Source organism: Melospiza georgiana, chromosome 14, assembly GCF_028018845.1.
Source record: "Melospiza georgiana isolate bMelGeo1 chromosome 14, bMelGeo1.pri, whole genome shotgun sequence".
Lineage (NCBI taxonomy): Eukaryota > Metazoa > Chordata > Aves > Passeriformes > Passerellidae > Melospiza > Melospiza georgiana.
In genome coordinates this window covers 14,293,179-14,314,523 of record NC_080443.1, presented here as the reverse complement: position 1 = coordinate 14,314,523, position 21,345 = coordinate 14,293,179, and the positions used below count along the sequence as shown (strand labels likewise).

General features: G+C 52.6%; 1 protein-coding gene across 2 annotated transcripts in view; it reads right to left on the bottom strand.

The window, feature by feature from the left end:
• The window catches only part of PLEKHG4 (pleckstrin homology and RhoGEF domain containing G4), an 84,893-nt gene extending 77,152 nt beyond the window's left edge, over positions 1–7,741 (bottom strand). For both annotated transcript variants that reach the window (XM_058034324.1, XM_058034323.1), the window contains exon 1: positions 7,607–7,741. In XM_058034324.1, the coding sequence (XP_057890307.1) occupies positions 7,607–7,609 (3 nt within the window). In that variant the 5' untranslated portion in view covers positions 7,610–7,741. The remainder of the gene's footprint in view (positions 1–7,606) is intronic.
• Positions 7,742–21,345: the final 13,604 nt, after the last annotated feature.

Sequence of the window (21,345 nt, the reverse complement as noted above, 5' to 3'; positions counted from 1 at the left end):
TGCTCACTCTGAGGCTCAGGGGGAGGCTGAGAAGAGGGCGCCTGCCTTCGGCACCCTGCCTTCCTCTGGATAAAATAATGTATTATTAAGAGGTGCAGCTATAGAGGTAAGCATTCCAACTCCTGTAATTACACCACCTTCCTGTGAGATAACCAGGAACAGCTCTACCTGCTCTTTGGGCTATTGTTTTAGGCTTTTCAGGGAGAAAAGCACAGCACCCAGTTCCCTTTGGGAGGCAAGTGTTTGCAGTCTCACCCAGGCCAGCTTTGTTGAAGGGCTGTACCTCCAAAAGCAAGCTGCTTTCTGCATGCCACCATGGCATCCCTTGCAGAGGGCATGGTTGCAGCCTGGCTCAGTTACCCTACACTGAGGCAGGCAGAACTGCTCCATAGCCTGTGGATAAACCAGCTCCTACAGCTTTGCAGGGAGGGGTGCTCTGCAGACAGAGCTCAGAGAATCATTTCCAGATGCCTCCCTCTGTTCTCCCAGCCCTGCTCGGTGTTGACGCGGCTGCGGCCGCCAAAGCAGCTCCTACTGGGCAGCACACAGGATTATCATTCCAGGCACTGCAGGAAAACAAGCGCTTGGAAGCGATTAACTCATGATCTCTCATTTAATTAAACAAAGGGAAAAATGATGTATTTGCTTTTCAGCTCCGAGGCCCCTGTTCTGCGCATGCTGTAGGTCTGGGCGTGCGCGGCTGGGGAAAGGCAGGCCCAGAGCTGGGTGATCTCTCCAAGCTCGGGCTTGGTTTGTTTTCACTCAAGGGGGGACGCCCCAGATTCCTTTGAAAGTGAAGTATGACCTCCTGTGAGCTTTGAGCTTTGGAGTGCACAACTACACCAATGCTGTCCTTGTGCTGGAGCAAAAGGCAGGGAATAGCAGAGGCAGCCTGGTTCAGGTACATCCCTGGCTCTGCACCACACTGCAGGTGGTCTAACACAGACATTATCATTTGGCAACGTGACTGCTCACCTGAGCCTGCTCCCCAGCCCAAGAGCCCTGTTCACTGGGGTCCAATACTGCACCTTCCCCCTAATTCACCTTACTTCTCTCTACCCTTCAGGTTTTTGTACTCCAGCTTTTCTGGAGAAGAGATTGTAACTTTCTCCTTTGGCTGTGCAACATCCAACACATCAGAAGAGCTGCTGACAACTGCTGAAGATTAAAGAGGCCAAAGTGGGGGGGACCCACAATCCAAGAAAGTTGTCTTTTAGTCAGAGTGGGGAAGAACTGGGAAATGAAGCATTTCCTCACAGGGACACATCTGGCTCCCTAACGAGTTCTCAATGTACTGAGCAGGAGATAGGTCTTTTATCCATAGCAACAAATGAGCCCTGGTCTCAAAGACCAATTACTTTCTATCAGAAATAGATCAAGGAGATGATATAGGTGTTTAAAGGGCAGCTGAGTGAACAGATCAAAGCCCTGTCCTTAAACAGACATCCTCCAACTGAAACAAGGGCCTGCAAGTGGATGAGAAGAGCTGTGTATAAAACACCATCCTACAGCTGGACACCAGCTTATTTTGGTTTAGTTTAATCAAGGGATTAAGTCCTTAATCTGAAATAACTGTCTAAGCACAGATTTTTTTTTTTTAAATATCATTGGCACAGCTCTAACAATGCAATTAATTAAACAGGTTGTACTCTGTGTGCTGCAAAGCTTTAGGTACTTTTAGAACAACCTTCCCAGCAACAGACTCATGCTGGAAGAGCATGAGCACTGGCAGCCATGGTCTCACTGCCCATTGTTATCCATGTGCACCTTTCCACCTTCTCAAGACCACCTGGAGTTCTCCTCTTCCCTCCTGCTGCCAGCCTGCACAGGCTGCCCTCCCTTGGGCACCAACACTCTGCCCGTGGCACCGTGTGCCTCAGTCCAACCAGGGACCTCCACATTCCAAGTGTCATGTTCTACAACAGGCCCAGACAAGGCTTGCTAAATCCTGTTAGATATCACAGTGAGAGCCAAGAATTTCACAGGCTACTTCTATACAAGTCCTGAGACATTGCAGCCAACTCCCATTCTTTATAGGGCTCACTCTACAAATGCACTAAAAACCTTTTTCTCTGCCATGGAACAAAAGAAATTGCTTGAGCTCATGCACCCCATTATTAGTGATAGGATTTGCTCTGCTCTCAGCTTCAGGCATTGGCATCCATCTGGCAAACCAACCCAAGCAGCAGCATGTTGTAACCCTTCTTATTTCTGCCTAATGGGTACTAACTAACAGGGCACTCCAGGCAGATGGAAGATTTATTTATACCAGCCAGCTATAAAATACCCTAAGTAAATTCTTCACCAAACAGGTCAGCTCATTTTAACACCTTTTAGTCAGAGGCATTAGGCCATAGCCAACCCCTTGTGTTCAGACACCCATCTGGGGGCATCTAACAACAGATGGGCAGCCTCCTGTGCTCAAAAAGAATATGATAATCCTTCATCAGGCCAGCTGATGAGTGCCAAAAACGATCTGCATGGGGTCAGTACTTGGAGTATTAGTTCTGTGCCAGTGTTGCACACACTCTGGACTCACGTTCAGATCTCACCCCTTCCTTTTGCAAGGTGCATGAGTTGCTGGACAGACTCCCATGGGGACTGGTGGATTCTCCATGTCTTGCAACCTCCATAACTGAGGGTGGATGCCACAGAAAAATTATCCTCTTCCAGTTAAAGAGCTCCCAGACTCCATATGGAAGCTAGGTGACACTCTACAGTCCCAGTATCCCATAACAGATGAGCCAGTTCCTTTTGGCCTTAACACACTGTGTTACCATGTGCTCATGAAATATGAGTCCTGCTATGTCAGAGGGGGACAGAAACTGCTCTGAAGCAGAGCTGCAGTTCCAGGAGGGGATGGCTGAGCCCATGAGAACACAGTCAGTGCAGACCTTGGAGGAGCACATCCCTGCACACCATTGATAGGAGAAAGCACCCAGCAGCAGACATCTGATGCCTCTTAGGAAGAAGCTGTGAGGAAGGATGAGCCAGAAGGACAGAGCAGGCAGCTCAGAGGTCTCCGTGGTTATGCCAGCTTGGCCATGGGCCACTCCAAGAAGCATCAATCTGTGATGAAGAAGGGAGAACTGTTCCTGGTCAGGGGGACCAAGATTTGTTCCAAGACTCTCTGAGGTCACTGGAGAACAGACATGTGTGCTCAAGCTCTCCTCCTGCCCCTAAGCAGCAAACCTGGGACAGATTCAGATGAAAACATTTCCTCTCTATTTGGATACAGCACTAAATGCATGCCTCCCAGAAAGATAAGTAAATCAGTCAGAAATTCAGGGCATTTCTTTCATTAAATTCATGAGTTAGAAAGGGGTGAACACAGGCTTTTAAAGCTACTCCCTTTATAGATTTTTTTTTTTCAAACAGAAAACAGTCTCACGTGTCCCATTATTTCCATACATATCAAAGGAGGGTGGAGATTTAACTAGCAATTTCTAAAAGATCTTTGTGCACAGAAGGGATGTATGCCAAAACGTGGGTGGTTATAAGCCCAAACACAAAGGAGAATACATCCACAGGCATTTTTCCTCTTGATCCATTAACGGGCCTGCATACCAGCCTCCTGAGCATATGAGAGGGACCTTGTTCAAAAGGTAAATGTATTCAGCAAGATGACAACAGACAGCAAATAACCCACATCTTTTAGCCATGTTGGAGGCTCAGCAATGCTGGGGCTTTGTTGGGAGGCACTGAGACTTGACAGGCAGCCTCAGGGAAGGTATCCTCCCAAAGGAACCTGCTCAGGAAGCCTCTGCCACACCTAACACAGGCTGCAAAGCTCAAGGTGGACACCTAGCTAAGGTCATCAGAACTCCAGCAGCTTTCCTCCTCTGAGGGAGCAAACCACTATCCAGCCACAGCAGTGTGCCCCATTGCAGGGGACCATCAGGCCCCATGGAGACTCCCCTTTACCCCATCCACCAGCGTCCAGGAGGAGCACATGCACCTCTTCCCTTCAGCTGAGCCATTTGATTCCATTCAAAGTTGTACCAGCTGAAGCAAGGGTTCATCCTGGGCTTCCTAGGTTGATGGCAGGATGGCAAATCTGAGCAGACAGAAAGATTTTCAGATTCATTCTGTTCTGCTTTGATCTTGGAAGTTTCAGCTTGCTGTCCAGTGATGCAAAAAATAGGATACATATGAAACCAGCACTTACCACAAGAAAGGCCCCATTTTTTGTTAATATTTTAATGAAAGACTAAGCCAGCCAACAGAGGTGAGGCACTTGGTGTGGCAGAGAGGTATAAGCATGGCCAAACCTTCAGAATCAACCAGGGCATGTCTACTCACTTCTCTGAGCTGCAAACCAGGCACTATGAGTGGTGCAAAACCCACAGAGCATCCCATGGCCAGAAGTGGACAGCTTCACCCTGGCAAGCTCTCCTTGCTTTTTACTGCTCTTCAGTCAGCAACACATCTGCTCCCAGTGCTACCACTCACTTTCTCAGACCTTGGTGACACTGAGCTCTGCAGGACTGGAACAGGGGGTTCCATCATGCATTAACAGCTAAGAACAGGAACAAAAAGTGCTCTGGTACAAGTGCTGACAGGTGGGTTCAGTTTATAGTTTCTGTAGGACACCTTGATTGTTTCAACAGGGGTTTTTTCAACACTTCAATGCTAAAGGAGCCTGTAGTCCCTGTGATGTGAGTTCCACCCACACTCAGCACCAATGCTCAGGTTAAGGCTGTGCACAGCCTGTAGGATGTAAAAATTTTACACAGATTTGTTGCAGACAGGGTTACATTTGAGATGCAACTAGAAAATGAGGCTCTGTGAGCTGACACTGTGCCTATGCTCTAGAATTTAGAGTGGACATGCTGGCTATCTTGTCTGAAGTGACCAGCCAGGAGATGCTGACAAGACTCTCATGTTATGATCTCTTCTGCTATAGCAAGGTATTCCTTCAGAGCCAACTGCCCATGGGGGCAGCTGGCCAGCAGCACTGCCAGAAGGGGCTATGCTACAGGATGCTGGTTTTCAGAAAATAATGCTGACACCCAGCATAGAGTCCTCCTTGGATTGTCTCACTGCAAGCATCTGCTGTCTCCCATTCCCATGTGGCATTAGAATACATTTGGCAATTTCTACAAGGAGATACCTGGATGCAGCTGGGCTGTCACCTGCATTCAGCCATTATTTTTATTGTTACAATGAACAACATGTTCACCTGCCCAGAGCTTTTGAAAATAAGCTGGGCAAAATGCAAATTGTCAACCTTGCTACCCCAGAGGAGGTGCTTTCAAACTGCTTCCATGTGCTCAGGATTATGTCTCTGGACTTTGTCTGTGTTCCAAAATCTTGCTCATGGTTTTGGCACAGAAATAAAGAAAGAAGAGCCCCAATGCTTAAAGCTCTTTGTGATTCCCAGACTCATTTCCTTCCCACCCTGGGAGAATACATAACTGGAGGAAGAAAGACCCTATTTTCTGCTGAAACCCATCCTCTCTCCTACCAGCATAGAGGTGCCACCAGAACTTCTCTGAGGAAATACCAGGAAAGGTGAATCCAGGGAATGGAGATAGATCCCAAGTGACAAAAGCCATGATGGGTAAGCAAGGTAGACAGAGCCCAGCCAGACTCCTGCACTGCTCTCACCATGGGGTTTGCACAGCTCCAGAAGTCACTTCTAGTGGAAGGGGGCTACCTTAGCCCAAGCTGTCTCACCCATTTGGTGCTTTGGGCATATCCCAGCTGCCACAACCTTATGTACCCAGACACACATCAGCTCTAACACTGAAACCCCATGAAAATGAATCACCTGTCTCACAGTGCAGGGCAGCCAGCAGTGGTGCCTTGCCAGACCTCTATCAGGAGCCAAGTCTCCAAGAGTCCTGCAAGCTGCTGGAGGCCATGGAAGTTCTCCTACAGGCCAGCACACATTCACTGAGATCCAAATCTTCTGCCTGCAGGGTTTGTTTGATTTACCAGGACACAAATCAGAGCAGCTTGGAGCTACAGTCACAACTTGGTTGCTCACAGAAATGCACCTCCCAAAGTGTAGATTGGTCTACCACAACGTTGAGATCAGATACCTGCCATGGACCAGAGGAGTCCACAATGTGGCCAGCACTCAGTGCTGGGTCTGGTGCAGCTTGGCCTCTGGTTCCTGTTCCTTCCAGCTGCACTCAGCCCCTGAGAGGCACAGGATCCCTCCTCAGCAGTGATACACAGTCCTTGAATGGCCAGCACCCAGACTGGTCACGGCACTGCTCCTCACAAAGGCTCACCCTGCCTCAGACAGCTTTTGCATCACACATTTAAGCAACATTGAGGAGAGGAGCTGAAGCACTGGGAATCAGAAAGACACCTCCAGCCTGAAGGAGCAGAGCAGTCTCTGCCTCCAGCCTCCAAGAGCAGAATTTCATAAGCACTGCTCCAGCCCATGTGGCAAAATGCAGCCCATGAGACTGCGAGGGATGGCCCCAACCCTGCACAACCCCAAGCAGTGCTCTCCTTTGATTTCAGCTTCATAAATAAAACCTGCACAGACCAAAAATTGCCAAGAACACACTGGGCATGGGGTGAGGGAAAGAGGTCTTCTGACTGGAATGGAGAAGTAGAAGCAAGATGCCTCCAAAAGAAGAGCAGAGGGGAGCACATCATGGCTCTGACAGGCATGTGGCGGAAAAGAGCACCACAGGATTCTCTGTAGAGGAGCTGGAGGGTGGTAAAGGGAAAAGATATGGGTCTATAAACTTAGCTCAACTTGTAGAAGTCAGAATTCAACTCATCCCTCAATGAAAGCCAAGTTTCTGCAGGCTCAGAAGCTGAACTTTTAAAGGGCAAGTCACTGCCAGGCACCGCAGCAATGCAAGCTGCTTGTCCTCCTCGGGGATTTTGTTCCCTCTGCTGTGGGGAAGCAGCCCCTGACACAGCAGGACCCCTCCAGGAGATTTGGGGTTGCTGGGCACATGGATCTCAGCCTAAGCTTAGGATCAAACCATCAGAAGTTGGACTGGTGCTCAGTGGGATGTCACCACTGGACAATCCCTCCAACTACTGAGAGCCCAGGGCTGGGCACCTCTGTTTGCAGGGCAGTGCCAGTGTCACTGGGCAGGGGACAGCCCTGCAGCCACTCCCAACCAGTCTGGGTGCTCTGCTGCCCACTGGGCTCACCATCCTTTCCCCTCTCCAAACAAAGATCCCCAGGTGCACAACTTGACACTGAAAAGGAACATCCCTGCCCAGCTCCAGGGGTTCTCTGAGCAGGGGAAAGGCTCTGCAAGAGGGCAATGCCCAGAGCCACAGAGCAGGACTGGCAGAGGGAGGGCAGGAGGAGAGCCCAGCATCCAGGCAGCACAAAAGACAAGGCTCTGCCCGAACTGACCCATCCCGGCTTCTCGCTCCAGCGCTGTGCCCGATAGACAGGCACCTCGCAGGGGTCAGTGCCAACAAGGAGTTTGTGTCCCTGCAGCCGCCGCCCCGGGCTGGCACCAGGAGGGCAGTGTGCCACTCGAGTAACGGGAAATGCCAAAGGAGCTGTTTCCACTCCGGCATGAGCGCCGTGCGCTGGCTCCGGGCGGGCTGTCCCGACAGCAGCTCCGTCCCGCACCGTGCCCGGGGCAAGAGCCCTCCGCAGAGATTTCCTTACCATGTTCCCGGCCTCCTTTCTTCCCCCTCACTTCCAAAGGCAGCGTTTTTTCTCTTTTTCCTCCATGTGTGCGACGGGGCGTCTCCTCTCCCCTCCGACGTGAACCACCGAAGCACTTTGAGTTCTGGACTGTAATCCAAGCCCTCACCGCCCCCAGCACAGCTCCAACTAATCTAACTCATGACACTACCGGGGCTGAGCAGGGGACCTCCAAGGTTTCTCTGACAGCCAACTCCAGCGCTGGACGGCTCAGGGGCATAGCGAGAGCGAGGTGCGGCGTCCCCCGGCCCTGCGGGACCTTTGGGGCACGGGCAGAGCCGGAGGCGCTCCCGGGCTGCCCTCACGGCACCGCGGCTCTCCGCGCCCCTCGGAGCCGCTCAATGCGGACACGCCGGGGCAGGGAGCTGCCCTGGCCCGGGAACATCTGAGTAGCGGCTGGAGGAGAGTGAGGCAGGCATCCCGAGAAGGTCTCCAGCTTCCCAAAGAGGTTTCCAGCAACGTCCTCCCCCCTTGCCTCCTCTCGGCTTGTTTTTCTCTAAGTCCAGGGAAGTTTCGCCACTCCACGAGATCCTGAGGCGCCGCCGCAGGTTAAGTAAAATGCCGAGAAATGCAGGGAGAGCGCTCTGAAATATTGTTTTTCTAACTTCTAGAAGGAAAACAGAGAGCAGTGACCGCTTCAGGCAACAGCAACAAACTGCATTGGGATCAGGCAAGAGATGTAGAGACCTCACCCCCTCCCAAAGGAGTAAGTAATTTAACACGGCAAGTTTCTCCACCCCTCCATTAATTGTTTAAGATGGCCAGGGGCCAAAATACTGCCCGAGCAGTGGGGAAGGTCACCAAACAGGCAGGCTGCAGCCTCCAGAAGTGACAACGGGAAAGGGCAGAGCCACAGAGGCGGAGAGAGAGGAGAGAGGCAGGTGCCGCGGGGCATCCCAGGATCTGCTGACACACAAAGGCTTTGTGTAACGGGAAGCAGGGCGGGAAGTGACACACAGGCAAAACCTGGGCACGAGATGCAGGGCCTGGGACCAGAAACTGCCTCCCCAGCCTCGGCTGGGACTGACCCTCCATCAAGGAGTTCACAGCGCTGGAACTTGGTTGTCCCCACTTATGGAGAGGTCACATAAACTAATCCATCCCCAAGAGACAGGGTGACTCAGGCAGGATGTGAGACCCACAGCAGAAGGGAAGACATCTCCTTCTCCCTCATGGACAAGCAGAACAGCACAGGTCAGCCTGCTGCAGATGGAGCAACTGCTGCCAATGCCTCTGCTGCCTTGGCTCAAGGGGCAGAGTCCCACAGCCTTCCCAAACCCTGCTCCACAGGGCCAGCAACTCAAGACCACCTTCAGATACTCCTCTCCCAGGGAGGACTGACAACAGTTTGCCCTAAAACCCTTTTGCATATGATGGCCTCATCACATGTTTCTAGACCCAACCAGCAACAGGGAGTTAGAGCAGCCAACCAAAGCCAGCCATTCAATCCACCAGCTGCCTGGTGTGCTGCTGCATTTCCTTAAGCCAAAGAGATGTCCTGCTAAAAGGGTCTGTGACACTGACAGTGACCAGAGCTGAGCAGCTGCCTCACTGTTCAGCACTTGGCTCTCAAAAAGCCCAGGCTCTCAGAGACTCCCCCATGGAAGAGCCTGTCACCTTCACGCCACAGCAGCACTGCATCTGTAGGCAGTGCCCATGTCAGGTGACAGCAGTTGCTAATGCCGAACTGGGTGAAGGAGAGCATCCCTGCCACCTTGAGTATTAACAATCCAGCACAGGCACAACCTGATTGTTGTCATCTGCAACAACTAATTTGAGATCTTAGATCTTGTCTGTGGATGCAAGAAAGCCTCTTACCCCCTCATGTTCCTATCAGGAGGTTGAGGAGCCTGGCATACCTCCCCAGCAGAGCCTCTGACCACAGCTTCAGGGTCTGTTCAAGGCTGCTTTTGCAGAGTAGCTTTGTCCTTCATCTGTTCCTCCAGCACCTCTCCCACGCAGTGAGCCTGGCTGCATTTGGCTGACCTTTGCAATATCCTCCTGCAGGTGCTTGCTGGAGTCTCCCCAGGGACTGGCCCACTCCCAGAGAGGAGGGAGCACCAGGAGTGATGTCTCTGCAGTGTGCACATGACAAGCCCTGTGCTATCAGGAGTACCAGGCTCTTTCTGTTGGAGGCATATCCCCATCACAGAATAAAAGGAGGTAGAAGAGTTCCAATATGCCTCTCACAGCCAGGTGTTTTATGGAAAACTGTAGGAACAGTTTTATGTACTGTTTCTACAACTGCAGCATTACATGTATGTTTCCTTTCAAGAGGCCATGGCTGCCCAGGGCAGCACAAATTGCAGAATCATAGAGAAATCCTGAGCTGGGAGGGACCCACAAGGATCAGATGCTATTCATTGTTCTTCAAAAATTATACTGTGTGTGATTGCACCAGCCTTGCCCACAACTATTTTTATCCAGCAGACAGGTCACTGCAATTACCCTGGGTTCTGCAGAGGAACCTGTCTCCAAATAGAGACCTGGAGTCTCAAAAAAGTCTGGTAATCAGCAGCCTGGGTAACAAGCCTGGGAACTTCAGGGCTATTCCAGGTGCAGGCCAAAGCTCCTGCTCCTTCAGGGGGGCTACTACAAGCCAGGAGCTACCTCAGCTTTGAAAGAGAGACATGTGCTCCCCAAGGAGCACAAAGGGCAATGCAGAGCCATGGGACATCCCCACAGCCCATGGGGATGAGGGGGTGGAGCAGAGAACCTGTTCCCATGCTGTTACTGAACTGGTCAGGTCTCCTACACTCAGACCTTTGGCAGCAGATCCAGGGTGAGCAGCTTTTTGCTTTCCTGTCTCCTTCAGGTAGATTGCACAGGCCTGGGAGCACAAGGTTGTCGTCTCCTTTAGTTCTGAATTACTTGCTAAGATACTGTTAAGCCACCTAATTTTAGCTCTCTGATGGCCAGAAAGAGAAAAGTGATAATTTTCTCATAGAAAGACAAAAGTGGTATAGGAACTTGCAGCATCCCCATAAACAGAGGAGGAAGGCACCATAGAGATACTCAGAGTCTTGTTCCTACCCCATTTCCCATGACAAAAGAAAGCTCTCCACCAGCTCTCAAGTCAACACCACTCAGAAGGATGCAGGGAAGTTGGCAGGTGCCATTTATAGAGGCTGCCAAACACAAGAGCAGCTTAGAGCCCAATCTCACACCTCCTCCCTTTCCTACACTGCACTTAAAGCTCAGGAGCACCTTCCCCCATATGGATTTCCAGGCTGAGGAACCTGAGTGCAGCTCACCCCACCCCAGCCAAGGCAGTGACGTGATTTCCTCTGCCATGGCTCGCTGCTGAGGGGAACATCTCACTGTTGGTTCTTCATATAGTTTCCTTTTTCTTTTTTTTAATTGCAAAGTGGCCTTTCCCTCTGCTGCATTGTAGATCCATTTCCCGCTCAAGCACATGGGAGACAGCTGTAGCCAGCACTTCAGTGGGTGTTAAAAAGCCCCTCTTGACTGAGGCTGCCAACAATGCCAGGCTTGTTCCCAGCACAGTCTCACTCTGTCTCCTCGCAGGAGCAGCTCCTCACGCCTTCCTCAGGGCTGCTTTAATTGCTGCAGTCACTGCAAAAGGCTGCTGTCATCCATGCTGGCAGGGATCTGAGTGCCCCAGCTTCACATCCAGCAGATCCAGCTGCTTTGCATGGACTGAGGGGCAATTTTACTCCAAAGGTACCTACCTTAAGCAGCAGCTGACCATTGCTAAGCACAGCCTGTCCTAGAGGTGAATTACAGCAAAAGGCAGCAAACGCTGACATTTAGGAGTTTGACACTGAAGCCTGTGGGGCCTCTCCAGATTTGAAAGAAAAGGGATCAGTACAATTGTTCTGAAAATTTCAGAGGTTCCAATGTCAGACTCTCATGTCTTTCTTTTCTCTTCCTTTCTCCTTTCCTGGAGTTGCAGTATTTCTCAAGGGCCTAAAGCAGTACCACAGCCTAGAGCTGGGAGAGAGCACAGACAGAGGTAGGAGGCAGGGAAAGGACCTCTGCCTTTGGGTCAACACTTAGCAGAGTTCTGCTTATTTTCGGTTGTGCAAATCAGGAAATGCTCAATTCTTTTATGAATAGAATTCAGCTGTGCTGGAAACAATACAAGACAGATGTTTTAGATGCCAGATAAGGACATCTCCTGACCTAGGGGAAGTTGTGCAATATGGATGTTAGCAGGATGATTACATTACTGTGGCCAAGAGCTCTTAGGAAAATACCCCCATGAGCTCCATGTTAGATTAGAGTGGTCACTGGTGCAATCCTCAGCACAGCACAGGGAACCTCCTGTGGCCACAGAGACTTCTGAGGGAATGGAGATCCTGGGAATGGGCTGTGGTAGAGCACTACTCCAGGGTATATGGCTCCTGCTAACCCACTGATAAGTGGATGTCTCTGAATCCACTTCCAGGCATCTCATCACCAGACTGGGGTTCTCCACCAGCTCCCATGCCCGCAGACATGGCAATGCAGACATCCCATGGATTAAGCTGTACCCTGAAAGGAAAGGTATGTTACCATCCCACCAAGCTATCCACAATGAACCCTCATAGAATATCCTATTTTGGAAGGGATCCACAAGGATCATTGAAGTCCAGCTCCAATCCTATATCCCTTCAACCTGGCAGTTGTGCTGCCACAAAATCAGAGGAAGCATTAAAGCCCACCCAGAACAAGCCTTAAAACCAGGGATAGATGTTGCTCAAAAGAGGGTTTGTGAAAGAAAGGCAACAAGTGAGCGAGTAGAGGTGCAAGCAGCCTTTTGTACCAACTACACTTCAGGAAAGAACCAGCTCTCTCCCCCCATTAGGGAGACAAGAACAGGTTGTATGCAGTTTAATAACATGTAAACCTTTATTTCAGATCACAAGCAAAGCAGGTCTTGGCTTCACAAAAGCACATCTTGGTTTAACTAATTAATTTGATAATCCGCTATTTGCAATCCTCAGGAGACATTCAGCTTCTAAAGCAAGTAATTACCACTAAGTGGCAACCTCTTTGTGAGGCCCAGTCTGATTAGGGAAAAAATTTCTTAAGCCAGAAATATAATCACAGTGTGATTTCCCAGAAGGACTGAAGGAGAGACTACATAACAACAGCTGGTCACGCTCCCCATCTGAAGGGACACGAGCAACTCAATTACCAGGTCCCCAGCTACAATTCAGGATGTTGTTCAGTGCCATGTGCAGCCATGGCCTGCAGTTAACCATCAGGAAGTCTTACAAGAGGTATTTTGTAGGGACAGAAATCAGGAAGGTCCCACCTGGGGGGCTCAAATACCCATGTGTGCCACAAGGGAAAGAAGGGAAAGGAATAAAATGTTTTGGTTTTTTTTTTTTTTTTTTTTTTAAATTCACACAGCAGGTTGGCTGCAGCACATATTGAGAGAGGTGATTCTCCCCCTCTGCCCTCATGAGACCTGCCTTGGAGTGCTGCATCCAGGTCTGGGGTCCTCAGCACAGGAATGACATGGACCTGTCAGAGCAGGTCCAGAGGAGGCCACAGAGCTGATCCTGGGGCTGGAGCACCTCTTCTGTGTGGACAGTCTGAGAGAGAACTGTTCAGCCTGCAGCAGAGAAAGCTTTGGAGAGATCTTAGAGCCCCTTCCAGTACTTAAAGGAAGCTTACAAAAAAGAGAGAAATATTAATGCAGGCAGAGAGTGATAGGATAAGAGGGATTGGTTTTAAGCTAAAAGAGGAGAAATTTAGATTTGGTGTTAGGAAGAAATTCTTTACTCAAAGGAGAGTGAGGCACTGGCTCAGGTTGCCCAGAAAAGCTGTGGATGGCCCATCCCTAGAAGTGTTCAAGGCACAATTGGACAGGGCTTTGAGCAGCCTGGTTCAGTGGGTGGCATTCCTGCCTGTGGCAGGGGGGTTGGAACTCTGAGGTCCCTTACAAACCAAACCATTCTATGATTCTAAGTGAAAGCTCATACTGTGCAGTGCCAGAGAGAAAATGTGCAAGCAGGGCAATATCAGCCTTACAGCCTCTGCCCAGATATGAAGGCACACCTTGATGACACAGTGTCTTCCCAGACAAGCCAGCTGGACTCAGTACATGCAGAGTACTTGCTGGTTAGACCAGCTCCAGGCATCCCCAAGTGCCCAGGGTTTTGGCTCAGCTGGCATCCATCACTGCCCACAGGACAAAGTCCTGCTTCTGCACTCATCCAAGACACCCCTCTCAGTCTGAGCAGCTTTGGCTCCTTTGGGCCAGGGAGGGGACACACAGAGGTGCCCCCAGGCCTTGTGAAGTGGCTGTGCTAAACACCAGTCTTGGGTTACTGCTGCACACCAGTCTCCAGAGACTTCTCCTTGCAGTCATGAACGCAGCCAGCACAGGCAGGAGGAGGGCTTGGATGGAAACCTGGCCTCCTGCTCAGCCAGACACCCCCCCAGTGCCCCCACACCCTGAGGGTGTTTCCCCACTGGACTGCACTCCCTTCTTGGGTCTCAGCATTCTGGTGCTCTGGTTGGCAAGATGTGACTGTACTGGAGAAAATATCCCAACCCCCCACAAGAGCCTGTAGGACACAGAGCCAGGCAGGGACACACCTCTGTGAATGTGGAGTCAAGACAGCTTAAACAGTTTAAGAGGAGCTACTTTTCTGTCTCCCGAGAGTTTAGGCATTACCTCCCTTTCCTGAGAACAAAGTGCTCTTGGCTTAGAAATCCAGCTGTGGTTTCAGGACTGCTGCTTCAAAACTCACCACAGTCTCTGAACAGAAGAATAGATCAGCTTTTTCTGCAGAGCAGCCTAAAAGTGACCCATCTCTCTCCAGATCCCACATATTTAATGGCACAGAAGAGTCATCTGTTTACCTTCCCTGCTGGCAGTGGTGCTGCATGCCATTTAGCCCCACAGCACATGTTTACTGTGCTCTCTGAGACAGCAGGCTCACCTCTGAGCCAGACACGCCAGCGGGCACCCACACCCTTCCTGCCCCAGCCCCTGTCCTGCGGACAAGGGACTCGCGGGACACAGGGCACACACTAAATTCCATCCTCAGTCAGAGCCGCCAGGCCGGCTCCCCTTCCCAGGTCTGCTTGGCAGAGTTAGCATTGTGGTGACAGACAGACAGACAGACAGACAGACACCTCCCGCCATGGCTCCACACCACCAGCAACCCCCCACTTGTGTCCCTGCTCTGTGCCCAGCTCATGCCTGGGCAGCCAGCACCCATGAGACACCTGCCCAGCCTGCACCAAGAGAAATGAGTACATCCCTTGGATATACTTTGGATGGGTACATCCCTTGGAGGATGCCACTGAGCACCAGCCATTGCCAGACAAGGGCTGGGACACACTTCTGATCTGGAGACCCATCCCTTCTCTTCCCAAAGCCAACTTAAATCCAGCTATGCCCTGCTGGGAGGCAGGGCTGGCAGCTTTAACCAGGGAAGCAAGGACCCCCTCTCCAACCACTGACTCCACAGTTTGCAGAGCCAGGACCAGCTCCCAGGTCCTACCTGGGGTGACAGTCAGGGACTAATCCAGGAGCTTTGATCCCCAGAACTGCTATTCCCCTGGGTGCACACTCTGCCAAGCTCCCATCCAGCCCCTCCAACCCTCCCAAACCCCACACTTACAGCCAGCTTTTGCAGAGCCTCTACCCAGCAGATCCCGACAGATCTTGCAAACCATTCTCCCATGGCAGAATGTCTCCAGAGAGAAGGAAAGCTCCCACCTGCCTACAGTTTGCTTCTCCAGAGCAGGCAGGGAGGCAGGCAGGCAGCTGAGTTAGCTCAGCACTCCCTGGGGCAGAGCAATAGCCCCAAGATGCAGCTCCAGGTCCCGTCAGTGCCCTATAGAGCTGCATGGGCGTTCCCTGGCACCAGCTGTCATGGTGCCTGTCACAGCTGGGCTGCGTTGCCCACTGAACTCAAGCAGTCCCACTGTGAGTCCTCCAGGTGCTTCTCAAAGTACCCTTAATCCAGCTGGTATTTCCAATGACAACCTGCTCAGGTCTGACAGTTTCCCCAGGTACAGAAGAGATCTGCTTTGTCCCCCTGTAGCTTTGACCAGCTGGCAAAAGGGAAAGATCTCAGTCCTCCAGCAGCTCTGCAAGGCTTCAGGCTGATGTTCAAGTCACTCTGCAGTGGGCAAAGAGCAGTTTGGGGTCAGGGTCTTCTCCCCAGGGGAGTCTAGAGCCAGCTCTGCTGACTGCAGATCCAGAGCACTGGGAAGGTTCCTCGTATGCCACTGGGAAGGGCTGGTTTGGCAGGGATAGGAGCAGTCTGCCATGGAACATCCACAGCTGGCAATTAGCAGAGTGAAACCTCAGGGAATGCCTACAGCAAGGATGCCAGGCTGGAACACAGAGCAGGTGGGACACAGGACACAGCGAGGAGGTGGTGTGATGTGGATCATAGCTGCTGTGCTAGGGACCCTTTGTTCCCAATTGGGCTGGAGGCAGAGGAAGCACCAGGAAGCAGCACATGACTGACATGCTGTGTTCCTGCTGGGGTGGGCACTCCCCTCCCTGGCACCAGGGCTGGAGAGCACCGGCAGGAAACCTGATTCGGTGCCATCAGCAGCAATAACAATGTGCCTCCTGAAGGAGAGGAGCAGCTTCCCCTTCAGACTGGCAGGACGGAGGGCTCCTGCCTCCTGTCAGCAATCTGTCCTCTCTCCCTCTCACTTGCCCTTCTTCCATCATGTTGCTGCTCTCTTCCTCCTCCTCTCTGCTCCCAAATCGAGACAGGGTAAGGTCAGCTTCAGAGCAGCCCCGGGAAGGTTCGAGGGGGCTGAGACCCCTCTGGGGCTCAAACAGGACTGTCAGACTGGGGCCATGAGCCTTCGGAGGAGCTTGGTGAGAGGAGAGACAAGTGGGCCAAGAGCCTCCTCCCCAACACAGAAACACTCAGGTCCAAGTCTGTGTTCTTTGCTGCTTTTTTCCTTTATAGAACCATACAATGTTTAGAATTTGGAATGGACCTTAAAGATCATTCTGTCCCAAGGCCTCTTGCCATGAGCAGGGACACCTCCCACTAGACCAGACTGCTCAAGGCTTTATCCAACCTGGCTTTAAACACTTCCAGGGCTGGGACAACTCCAACCTCCCTAGGCAACACGTTCCAGTGTCTCACCACCCTCACAGTACAAGAAGGCTTTGGGGTTGGGTCATATTTTGCAGCCCCTGCCTGCATTTGCTGCCGGGTGAGACGAAGGTGTCTGAGAGAGTGCGTGATTGAACCTGGACATCACACCCGCCATCAGGAGAGCGGGAGGAGCTGGGCAGCCGGGGCTGGCACACTGCAAGAGGCCTGAAACCGCCACTCGTATATTGTATTTTCCCTTAAGACTGCCCCGTCACGGAGTCCCCGGGGCCTTTGAGCCGCACCCGCCCCGCCGGGGGCGCCCTGAGGGGGCGCGGCGCCATCTTGGCGGGCGGGCCGGGGCGAGGCCTCGGCGCGGGGCGACACCTGCCGGCGGCGCGGGGCAGCGCGGCCCTCCCGCCGTGCCCGCGCTCCGCGCTCTGCGTCAGCCGAGCCCCGCGTACCGAGCGCCGAGCTCCGCATCAGCCGAGTTCCTCTTACTGAGCTCCGCGTACCGCGCTCCGCGTACTGCTACCGAGCTCCGCGCACTGAGCTCCGCGCACAGCACACCGAGCTCCGCGCACCGAGCACCGAGCTCCGCGCACCGAGCTCCGCGGACAGCGCACCGAGCACGGAGCTCCGCGCACCGAGCTCGGTCCTCAGCCAGCGCCGGCCCCTCTTCCGACCCTCGGTGCGGCCCCCTGGCCGAGGGGAGATGCTCCCCTGCACCCCCGTCCTCCGATCCCCACCAGCTTGGGGGCGGTTTGGTTGCCTTTGGGCAAGCGACGCCCCACGTGGAGCTGTATTTATAGACAAATCTAAGCACAGCGAGGTAGCTGCCTGACTTTTTCCCCTCTTCATTGCACTCCTCAGTCTGTAATTTCCTGTTTGCCTTTAAAGCTATTTTTACTAAGGAAAAAAAAATTAACAGTTTTATCTGTTCACTAGCAGAATAAAGCAAAGATCGGAGTGAACCTAGCAGGGATCATGGATTAACTCCCCAGCAGCAACCTGTCCCACCTGTTTGCTCCACAGCCCTTCCATCCCAGCATATGTGGCTGGTGCTCCTTCACTGGCTGGCTCCCATCAGCCAGCCCCATACACGTGGGAAAGCTTCACAGCTGTTTCTTTTTTATTTCTTTCTGCGTACCTTTCTGAAGCTTTTGCCAGCTTTCTCCATAAATAGAAGAGGGTAGGGATGTCTACTGAAAATAGGTGTACCTACACCACCCATGTGGTAGAGAAGAGAATATCCTGGTCCTTGAGAGACTGGGATTTCTAGGAGAGCAGGAAGGACCCAGATGTCCAGGAGAAATCTAGAGGGGGTGACTCCTGCACAAGTGATACTCCATGGTCCCAGCCATGCCTACAGGGGGGCTCTTAGGGCTCTGAGCCCACAGCTCATCCAGCTGTCTGTGAGAGCCTCAGAGACCCTAATCTGCCAGGGAGTCACACATGGTGAGGCCTCAGGTGGGTGCAGAGCCAGAAGCCAACTTCCCCCAGCCAGCCAAGGAGCTAAAAGCAAGGCTTTAAGTGGCTCTCCAACAGCGTGGGCTTAGCTGGGCTTCAGGAGGCAATGCAGGGATTGCCCTGCATTGCTGTGACAGAGGAAAGCACAGACACAGTACAGCTGCCGCAGAGTTTGGTCACTACCAGTACCCTGTAGCCTTTCCAGGCCCTTCTTCCTGGGCCGCCCACAAGCTCAGGACAACCTGTGGTCTGATGCAGACCAGACCAACTGGGCTGGTGGTCACCTCCTCAAAGTGTCCTCAGCACCGTCCCTCCCTCTCCAGGTAACCCACCAACACATTCCATTTACCTTCAGGACAGCCTGGATGTGTGGCCACAATTGCCAGGAGAAGATGAGGTGAGAGGAGCCCAAGTGGCTTCTTCAGGGATCCTTGCCTTCCAAGGGTCTATGAGGAGCAGCTGTGCCTGGCTGCAGGGGAGATCACAGCTCTTGGATCTGGAGTACTCATAAAATCAAAGCCCACCACGCTGGCTTCCACTGTGGCTGCTCCGCAGAAATCCCCGGGAGTAGAAACCTCATTGCGCAGTCCTCAGGGATTCCTGCAGTTTTGTTTGCTCCTCCAGGGAAAAGCAAGGAAGTGTGAGCCCCGAAGGAAGGTGCGGATCACCCCGCCCAGCTCCCGCTGACCCGGGGATCGCTCTGCTCCTGCCTGTGCTCAGCCAGTCCGCGCTGCAGCGCGTTCCCTTGCCCAGCGGGGCCGTGGGTAAGGACCCTGCAGCCCGGCGGTGGCACAGCGCCGGGGACGGTGCCCAGCCCCGCGGGGACCCTGCGGGGCCGCTCAGGGCCGGCAGCCGGCGGGGACAGCCCGGGGAGCAGAGGGGCTGGCTCCTCTCGAGCCGGGGGCGCGCAGCGCGGAGCACGGAGGCTCTCCCATCCTGGAACGCAGCGTGGAACCGCTGCCCAGCGCGGCTCTGTTCCTCATTATCCGCCTCGGCTGATCCCGGCTCCGCCACCGCTCGCGGCACGGCCCCGCTCGCAGCCCGTCAGCCGAACAACTTCTGCACACCTGGGACAGAGCGGGGTCAGGGCTGGCATCCCCCTTCGGAGGTGATGCCAGAGGGAAAAAGAAATGCTCCCTTCGCCAACAGGCAGAGGAGGCTTCCAGTGAAAGCAGGGATGGCTGCTTCAGGTGTGAAGAGCAGGAAGGCAAACACAGAATTCAGGGGAGATGTTCAGTCTGATTTCTGGTGGGATGGATACCTGGACAGATGGACACGAGGAGGCAGGAGGAGACTGACGTGTCTCCAAAATATTTGTACCAGATACAATCAGACTGAACACCTCTCCTCAGTTCTGCATTTGCCTTCCTGCTGTTCTCCATGCAAACGCGAGTATGGCCAAAGCCTCTGCCATGCTTTGTGTGAGTGAGAGGTGAGGAGCTGGCTCCTATTCACTCCCTTCCCCCTGCTCTGCCTGTATAGAGCAGTGTGAAAACCTCCCAAGAGGGTGTCAGAAGTGCTCCAGAAACAGAGCAGGATCAGCAACTACACATGTGAGTCAACAGCACCCTTGCTGCAGTGGAGAATACAAAACTGGCAGGTTCCAGAAAATTATTATTGCTTGGACTTGGTACCTGTGAGACACAACTGGGTGCTAGTTCCAATGTGGGCCCTCCCAAAAGAAAAAAAAATATATATATGAATCAGCTTTAAGAAGATGAGCCAGAGGGAAGCTACCAACAAGGTGGCACACAGAAACCACAGCGCAACTCTACCCAGAGAAGCACTTGGAAGAACAAGAGGTAACAGGGACCACTGGCCCAGGGGAAATAGTCACTGAGCATAAGGAGAAATTCATTGTGTGCAAGACTGGTGTAGCTGTGGTGTGGTTCTGGGACAGGGACAGTTGACACCTCCATCCTCAGGGACATTCCAAATCCAGGGGGACAGGGTCTAGCTTTGCTACCAGCCCTGCACGAAGCTGGGATTGGACTTCCCAAGCCCTTCCAGTCTAAAATTTACCTGATGCTCCAATGTGCATTGTGCAAAAGCGATGTGGTGATTTTAAGACTCACTTGTAAGATGGCCAACACCAATCCATTGCCCGCAGCTCTTCCCCACAGCTGATGTCAGATCTGCCTTACATCCCCTGCTGACTTCACAAGTTTTGCTACCACAGAGGAACTGGAGGAGCTGAGTGTTGGAGAAAGTAAATGTCTGTGGAAAAAATGTGTGGTTTAATGGCAGGCTCTTAACAGAAGCTTGGGTACAAAATGATAGGTCTGTGATAATCTGCCCTGGGATGGGGTTGCTTACAGTCACAGTTGGAGGGCTGGATGTTCTGGGTTAGAGTCTGACAAGCAGCTCCTGTGGCTGTGCCTTACTCTGTCCTGGAGAAGCAGAAGTTTGGGCACATGCATTCATGGTTTGGCCCACTCCTCATGTTTTTCCACTGAAGCACTTTAGTATTTTTAGGCTGAAAGAGATGACTCTCTGCTATGCTGGAAGGATCTGGGCAGTCCTGTGCAGGCAGGACACTCGAAGGTGAAATCCAGAGAGTGAAGTACAAGACTGAAAACCAGCCAGGAGCCACCATCCCTGCTCACAACAAGGGTGGGGTTGAGGGTGGGAAGAAGGGGCTACAAGGGGCTGGCTGTGGCATGGAGAGCCTGCACACACACGAGCTCCTAGGCTCAGATGTCTGGATGAGAGAGCAGCAACCAGCCCCAGCATTTCCTGAAGATCAGATGTCAGCTCTCCCTCCTCTGAGGACCTGAAGGATGCAGATCCACCTCTTCCAGGAAACCACCTGGCCCACACAGCCTGCTGCACTGCCAAGGCAATTGTGGCTGCAGGCTGTGCTGGCACTGAGGTCCAGCATGCAGAGCACAGCTCAGCCAGCAGCATTGTTGGTGGGATTCAAGGCAGATGGGGAATGTCACAAGGACCAGGAGCTTCCACGGGGGCCAGTGCAAAGCTAACAGGGCTAGAAGTTACATTTGACCCTGCCAAAAAGGACCAGGGGTTGATGGAGGCTGCCAGGTTCAATACAAGCCAAACATCTGCCTTGTGAATCAAGTAAACCACATTTACTTTCCTTCAGGAAAAGCGGAGATCAAGGGGAAGAGCAAAACCAGCACACACCAATGCAAGGAGGCTCCTGTGGCCAGAATGCCCCGAAACAGACCCCTT